General features: G+C 39.7%; 1 protein-coding gene across 1 annotated transcript in view; it reads left to right on the forward strand.

The window, feature by feature from the left end:
• LOC110288895 (zinc finger protein 58-like) overlaps positions 1 to 8,429 on the forward strand; it is a 10,843-nt gene that overhangs the window by 817 nt on the left and 1,597 nt on the right. Inside the window, 3 exon segments of the mRNA XM_021155134.2 lie at positions 2,481 to 2,607; positions 3,087 to 3,182; positions 7,797 to 8,423. Coding sequence (XP_021010793.1) covers positions 2,484 to 2,607; positions 3,087 to 3,182; positions 7,797 to 8,423 — 847 coding nt within the window. The 5' untranslated portion in view covers positions 2,481 to 2,483.

An 8,429-nucleotide genomic window follows, 5' to 3' on the forward strand; every position in this document is an offset into this window, starting at 1 on the left:
AAAAAAAAAAAAAAAAAAAAAGAGAGAGAGAGAGGAAAAATCCGAGGTACGACAGCTGTCGTGTTGGGGAATTCTGGGACACAGCCAACAGATCTGTCTGAATGCACGGAAAATCTTGGACTAGGGTTGAAGAAACACATGCAGTGGACACACAGGCAGGAATGTCTACAAGGCAGAGTGGGATCAAAAGGAGCTCACACCGTGTTTCACCTTGAGGGCTATGTTTTCTAAACTTGACAGGACATCCATCCCTACTTTACAGTTGAGAATTTTTTTAAAAATATTTATTTATTTATTATATGTAAGTACACTGTAGCTGTCTTCAGACACTCCAGAAGAGGGTATCAGATTTCATTACAGATGGTTGTGAGCCACCGTGTGGTTGCTGGGATTTGAACTCAGGACCTTTGGAAGAGCAGTCAGTGCTCTTAACAGCTGAGCCATTTCACCAGCCCCGAGAGTTTTTAAAAAAGAGAGAGTGTCCACTTGGCCCGCAATGGTTCCGGTCAACATGACATTATCAGGGCTTGGACTTGTTGAGGAAGTTTATGGACATTGTTTATATTTCTGCCATTGTTTCTGTTATCTTGTAGCTTTGCTTCCCAGGGTAATATGAGGTATTAAAGGGCGGTGAAAAATAAACTCGAGGCTGCTGTGGTATTGACCAGCAGTCCTCCCAAGTCTATTTCTTGGCTCTGCATCTTTCTGCCTCTCCTGTCTTTAATCCTCACTCCACACTCAGAGACTCTTTGACTCTTGGCCCAACCTAGGAGTTGCTGCTTTGTGATCTGTGCTGTATGTATTTTAAGCACTGTGTACTATAGACAGGCTGGTAGGGAATGGGGAAGCTGTATTGTTTGGAACCTGATCAGGAATCCAGCCCTCTCTTTGCTCTCATGTTGACTTCCCACCAACGTCCTGCTAATCTTTAGATCTGCCCGACTCTGAAAATATATCTCTGTCACTGTCAGGAGATGCAAGAGTTCTTAAAACATCTGTGCTGTCCTTTCTGTTGCTCTAGACTTCCTCTAGGATGGGCTTCCACTGAGTGGAATGTAACCATCGAGCTCCCAGTTATTGGAAGAATATGTAGTAATTGTTAATGGGTGGAAGTGTTCCTGCCTCAGGTCAGACATTATTTGCATTTCTTCCCCATAGAAAGTGAATTTTGCAAGTCTCTGATTCCCCTGCAATGTTTGCTGTTAATTGTATTGGCTAAAACCCACACAAAACAGTATCCTGTTTACAGGTCCCCGGACCTCCATCCCCAGGGTCTCACAGGAGATTGTACTCAGGACAGCAGACACTCACCCATGCAGAATGGAGGAAGCCAGTGGTGGCCAACATAGGGAGTGTGCCCCACAGTTAATTCTCCATTGTGAGCATGCTCTGATTCTCTCACAGAGAGTCGTTTTTGTCTTTGCTCTGCTCTGGGCTCCTGACATTCTCCATATTGCTGGTTTTCCCGTGGACTTGGTGATGAAAACATTAAAAAAAGTGTAATCTGCTTTTTCATACTTGTAAAGGCAGGATCTTTCTCTACTAGCTGTACAGGAAGTTTTAAGACCTTTCAATTTATTTTTCCCTTGAGAAACTCCTATTCACCAAAGTGCTTCATTATGCCAGTTCATTTTGGAGATGTTCTGGTCTCTTCATCGCTGCTGAATTCTGCTCATTAGACAAAAGACTATTTTTGGTGCAGTCATTCTTTAAAGAGGATATATTTAAGTTGTCCTATAAAGTCTTGTGACAATAGCTATTCCTCCTCCCAAGGGTGGAAACACCTTGCACTTCAGACACAAGACTCAGGAGATTGCAGCTGGATCTGACATGAAGATCTGAAGAGGGACGAGTTGTCCATACGGATTGAAGGTGCTTTCCCAGGTTCCAAGGGAGAGAAGAAAAAAAAAAAATAGCTCTGCTTAGCTCTTACCCCAGTGGGCCACAGCAATGACCTGTATGTCATTACAGCCCTAAAGATGTCACAGTGCACTCAATATCTTGACATATACAGAAGCTGTTCAATGGGACTTAAAGCCTCATCAATTGAAGTTACATCATGCTTAGAAGCTGCCGCAGGTGACTTGTTAGGTTGAAACCTTAGAGGGGAACATACTAATGACATTTTACTAAAGCATCCTAAGCACTCACTGCATTCTGATTGCTTTTCCTTAGACCTACACATCAGTGTGCAGCTCTTACTGTTCAAAGCGCTTCTGGCTGCATCAGAGAGAGCTTTGCAGAAAACTGAAACTTACCAAAGTGCAGAGGACTATGTGTGATCTTGTGATCTGACCCAATAGGTATGTCTGCAATTTCTGCACATAATAGCCAGGGAACATTTCTGGAGCAGTTTGAGTATGAGGAGCAGTTTGAGTATGAGGACCCGATGTCCTTGTCAAAACCAGATGTTTGCTGTGAGTTTATTAATGGTTTTAATTAATTACAGGTGTGATATTATTCATTGGTCTTTATTTCAGGAAATGTTGTCCTTCTGGGATGTAGCCATTGATTTCTCTCCAGAAGAGTGGGATTGCCTGGAGCCTGCTCAGTGGGATCTGTACAGGGATGTGATGCTGGAGAATTACAGCCACCTTGTGTTCCTGGGTGAGCTTTGTATCTGTAGAGAATTCCTATCTCACCCCTACCATCAACATGTAGCTTTCCCGCTTTGTACAATATCTCGTGGAAGTATTTCAACAACGAGTTTCATACCCATCATTTGAAGAAAAATTAGGGAGTTTGCTGTACAGCTAAGATACATGTCATTGTTTTTCCTCTCTGTATTTGAAATGTCTGTGTTGGAAGCATGCCTCCTTTACTCTTGTGAGACTGTTAGAAATGCACCGGCATCAGGCCTAGACCACACTTGTTAATGAAATTGTTTCTCAATTCACTTTAATGTTTTCCCTCTAAAGAAACTCAGAATCAGGATATTGTACATTGCTTTCTGTATTTTACTGTCCATGACAGAAATCCTTTAAGGAACTAATTGCAGTTATTTATTGTATCATTTCTTTTCTTATGTACTGAAAGAGAGAGTAAAAGAACACTTAAGCAATCTTAACTTCTTGTCCTCCAAACAGGTCTTGCTGTCTCTAAGCCATTCCTCGTGACATTTCTGGAGCAAAGACAAGGGCCTTGGGATATGAAGAGACAAGGAATGGCCACTGTGTACCCAGGTATGTAGGAAAGTGGGAGTCAGGGGACAGAGTTCAAGTCCAAAGATCCAACAACCAGCCAGGCTTTCCCGTGTGCCTTGAAATATGTATTATGACCATCATTCTTTAGGTCTCTCCTTCACATCTCTCAGACACTTATGGTGGCTTAAGTCTCTTAGGATTTATATTTTGCAAACAGTGACCCCTGTGTATGTATTTACAGGGACTTCCAAGGCTTTTCTTGTTGCTGAGTTTCTATTGTAGTGTAACACTCAGGGAAATGCAACTGAGTATTGGTCAGACCGGGAGTCACTTTTTTGATGGTGTTAAGGCAGACTTGTTCCAGATATCTCTCATACTGAAGTGAGCATGTCTTGGTTAATAAAATCAATGATACGTTCCCATGACACAGAGGCAGGCAGAAGCAGGGCGCTCAACAATTTTAGTTCTGTTGATTAGGACAAATTGGGCTGGGGAGCTGTTGGATAAACTCAGACTAACAGGAGTTCCTTTGGACAGTTCATTTCTCACTGATCTTAGGTAGCATCTGTCGAATATTGTCTCACAGTCTGCTGAGGACTGCTTATAGAATCAGACTTAGCTCCAGGGCAGGGATTAGCTTTGTTAGGAGGAGGAGAAATGAAAGCAACGGACAGGTCACGGACATTTGAACTTGCATGTAGTTTTCATACCATTGGATGGCAGGTGTTGGCAAGTCCTGTTCCCCATGCTTCCTTATCCTGTGATGAGGCTAGCATGCATTTCCTCTGATAGGTCTGTGTCCCATTGGACAGTGTGCTAATAGTAATTGAGTTCTTCTACCCTGGATGTGTCCTGTCATGCAAGCTAGGTGGTGTGTTAGCCTTCTTCACTCAGGCGTTCAGTTTTGTTAACCAGTTTATAAACCACACCGGATTTTGAATATTATGCCATACTGAGTAAACTGTAAGGTGACTTTAAATTTGTTTGAGCTCCCTGTTTTAGGCTAAACGTTGACATGTACAGAGGACTGTATAATGGTATCCATGACTGTATAATGGACCGTTGGTATTAGTCACTTACTCCAGTTTTGTGTCTATGAATGAATTACATTTGAATTCAGCATGAATCCAAACACAATTTGGGCACATTGACTGTCACTCATTAAATGGATCATCATTACCAATTATGTCTTAATTATATTTGCTGTGGCACTACACTGAATTAGTGACTCTCATCAGATTAAAATTTTAATAAATGAAAGTAATTATCTCTATTAAAAATTTCAGCCTCAAAAATTACAATTGTTAGGACTGGTTAAATGGCTCAGTGATTAAGGTCACTGCTTCTCTTCCCGAGGAAGAGTTCAGTTGCCAGCACCCACATGGCAGCTCACAACTGTTTGTAACTTCAAATCCAGGGGATCTGACACCATCACACAGACATACATGCAGACATGCATTGAGGCAAAACACCCATACACGTGAAATAAAAATTAAATCAATAAAAAAAATTACAGTTTCTGAACTGCAAACCTCTTATCTCTAAGTAAAGTTGAACGTAAATACATCCTGGAGGAGCTGGGGACTTCACTGTCCTGATCTCTTTATGGTGCCCCTTTCCACAGTCCAGGTCAGTCCTCCAGACAGTCTATGTGCTTTGTTTTATTTCATTAGGAAATAATACAGAAAAGACAATAGTATGTATGGCCTTTCCAAGAATAAAAAGGCATACAAGTAATTATCATTTCTTAACATGACACCATTTTTGACATACTTAAAGTTTAAGAAAGTTAGCGAAGACATAGTGACTAGATCAACATCTTTAAGTCAGAGTGTTTTATAACCTGAATAGAATTTTATAATGTAGGAACATAAATAAATTTTGACTACTAAGTGTATTTTCTTTTAGTCTCTTTTATTATAATGCCTGGGTTCCATAGTCAGACGGAGTGTGACCTAGCCTCATGGTTTTGTACTTTTGTCCCCCTCTTTATTTATATGATGAGTATTATCTTAAGTAATTTTAATCTTTTCATTAAAGGTATAATTTCAAATGTGGATTTTTTGAATCTTCTTAAAATAGTTACACTGACCTACACAGAGAAACGTTATATGCCAGCAAGAGGTTTAGAGATGTCAGTAGACTTGGAAGAGAGGCATCTTTAGTGAACAAAGATGGGAAGGAGAGTATAGCAGTTCAGTCTGTAACTGACTGAAGAGTCAATTGACTGACCTGGCCTATTATGCCCATTTTTGAAGGAATGCTAACATTGAACAAGCCCAGCTGTGATTGTATTTAGCAGGCACAGCTAGACTTATGAAGACGGTAGCTGTTCAGCTTAGTAGATACAGTGCAACATCAACTGAATAAAAGAATGTTTCAAGCAAACTACACAGCGAGGGTAATTTGATGAATGAATTTGACCTGTGCACATACTGGTAACCTATTGTGCCTTGACAGTTTCCAGGGGAAACATCATAGAAAACCCAAGATTGTTTTTATCGTTTAGATAGCAGGTAGACTTTCCATAGTCACTACGTTGATGATTATAGCACCTGTCAGAATTTAGTTATGATTTTGGAGTTATGATCAAGACACTTCAGCATCTTTAATCTAATTTAAAGCTGGGCATTCCATTAGTTGTTCTTATTTTACACAGCTTTCTTCCATGACATAATTACTAGCAGCCTCTTCTGGAAACAGTTCACTTCTTAGCTGTTCTCAAATGCATGGTATCTTTCCCCAGACTGTCCTTATGTTGTCCTTCTACCTGTGACAGAGTCAGGGAGCCAGTCTGACCCTGGACAGACACTGTGGGAGAAACTTGAGTCAGTTATACTTGAGCCTGGATTCGGTGGGGCTTATCCTATCCCTGGAACCAGGTTTTCATTGAGCTAAAAGCCAGACAGAAAATACCTTCTTGGAGGACCAGAAGGACTAGGTTGCATTTTGGTGTGAGAAATGACATCGGTCATTCCAGTACCCTCTGGCCCTCATTTAATTGGTTTTAAAAGCTGACTCACAGTTGCATGATACCAGAGGCCGGCCAGTGTCCTTAAATTTCAAACGTTTTCATTCTATCTATTCAGACCATTCAAATAGTGGATCTTCCCAAGCTCCAGGTTTGGAGGCCTCACAACAACATTTTCTCAGCAGTATTGCTTAGCTTGGGTGAGCTGTCGGATAAAAATCAGGCCAAATGGAGTCACACTGGGCAGTAACAGTCTTTGCACACAACTGAAATTTTGTGTACTTTACTGCCGACCCAGGTATGAAATCATTGTGAGAAACTAACAGCACACTTAAGGTGTCTCAAATCATTTACGCTCATGCTAGTGAAACTGATGCCAAGAGCTCTTTGTGAAGGATGAAAAGTTTCTAAAATTTTTTCCTATCACATAGTCAATAATAAGAATTTAACATGCATGCCTTCTGTGGATACAGAATACAGATAATTTGAAGATTAAACTATGCCACTAGGAGTGTGTGTTTAATACCTCCTCAATAATTTTCAGAATTTTGTGGATCCAAGATTTTTTTCCTTTGTCCTTTGGTCTTGTGTATCGTTGTTTCTGAGTGGGGGTTGCCGATCATCAATGGTATGCTCACCCTATATATTTTGGTGTATTTTTTAAAATACATTGATAGAACACTTAAGGAAAGTGTAAGATAAAAATACCTATAATCTTTGCTTCTGTGAAATTTCCCTTTATGGATAACCACGGCTCTGCCCTTGTCATGCCTTGTTCATTGTCTCTCTCCACTCAGTGCTCAATGGTTATTTAATCTTATAAATTAATTAGTTTTAGAAATAGGTGATTTTATTGCCAGGACTGGTGTCCTCAGCTTCCATTAATACCAGCACTTGAATCGTGGTAGCAGGTAGATCTCTGAGTTCAAAGCCAGCCTCATATATGTACCAATTTCCAGTACAGGCAGTTCTACAAAGAAACCCTGTCACAAAAATATCCGAGACCACCCAAACAATATAACTAATAGATAATTGAGATACCTATTCATTGACACATACGTCGCTCCAGCAAAATTTCTGTTACTCATGGGTGAGCTTGATATTTATTATTCTGTCTTGATATCTCTCAAGTATATATTTTCCATTCATCAGTATAAATCATAAAATACTGTCCCAAATCCTTAGGTTATGCGATTTAATCTTGATGTGGACAGTGTACTTGTTATGCAACATATCTTTTGTACCTTCCAAAATAAATCTTTTTACTTAGGATAAAAGTATGTTCATCCAATCTCACACAATCATAATTAACTTTTTCTTTGTTTAGGCTTGGCTACTTTATAATTTCATGGATGTGTGGCCTCATAATATCTATATTGCTTGAAAGGCTTACTTCTGGTAGTAAAATGACCTTACAACTTATTTAGGCATTTACCTTTGAATAATATGCGATTGTTTCTATGTTCTGTTTGATTGTGCTCTTTCTCCAGTAAAAATACACATTGTTTCCACCTACTGTATTTGTGAATTTTCCTCAGTGCCACAGGCATTGAAATATACTGTGGATTTTAATTTATGGTTTAATATATATATGAGTTAATGTCTTCATTCTTAAAAATAAGCTTTATAATTAAAAAGAATATTGCTTAACTTTTGTTCGTATCTCATCTTTGACTCCACAGGAATAATACCCAATGATCCTAACAACTGCAGCAAACTGACTAATTGTAAATCACTCCTTATTACACAAAGAAGAATTCATATAGGGGAGAAACCCTACAAGTGTGGAGAATGTGGTAAGGCCCTTAGTTCTCATAAAACACTTTCTATACACCAGAGACTTCACACTGGAGACAAACCTTACAAGTGTGAAGAGTGTCATAAAGCCTTCAGTACTCGCTCATCACTTTTTATACACATGAAAAATCATACTGATGAAAAAATCTACAAGTGTGAAGACTGTGGCAGAACATTTTACTATCCTTCAATGCTGAAGCAACATCAGAGAATTCATTCTGGAGAGAAACCCTACAAGTGTGAAGAGTGTGGGAAATGCTTTAGCTTTCCCTCATTCCTTAAGCAACATCAAAGACTTCATTGTAGAAAAAATGCCTTCAAGTATGAACAAGGTGTCAAAAGATTTCCCCCTCCTCTACCCCTTCAGGAACATGAGCAAATCCGTACTGAAGAGAAACCCTACAAGTGTGGAGAATGCTATAAAGCTTTTCGTTATCACTCAGCCCTTAGGATACACAAGACAGTTCATACTGGAGAGAAACCTTACAAGTGTGAAGAGTGTGGCAAATGTTTTTCCT

This window comes from Mus caroli, unplaced genomic scaffold (genome assembly GCF_900094665.2).
Source record: "Mus caroli unplaced genomic scaffold, CAROLI_EIJ_v1.1 scaffold_11581_1, whole genome shotgun sequence".
Classification (NCBI taxonomy): domain Eukaryota; kingdom Metazoa; phylum Chordata; class Mammalia; order Rodentia; family Muridae; genus Mus; species Mus caroli.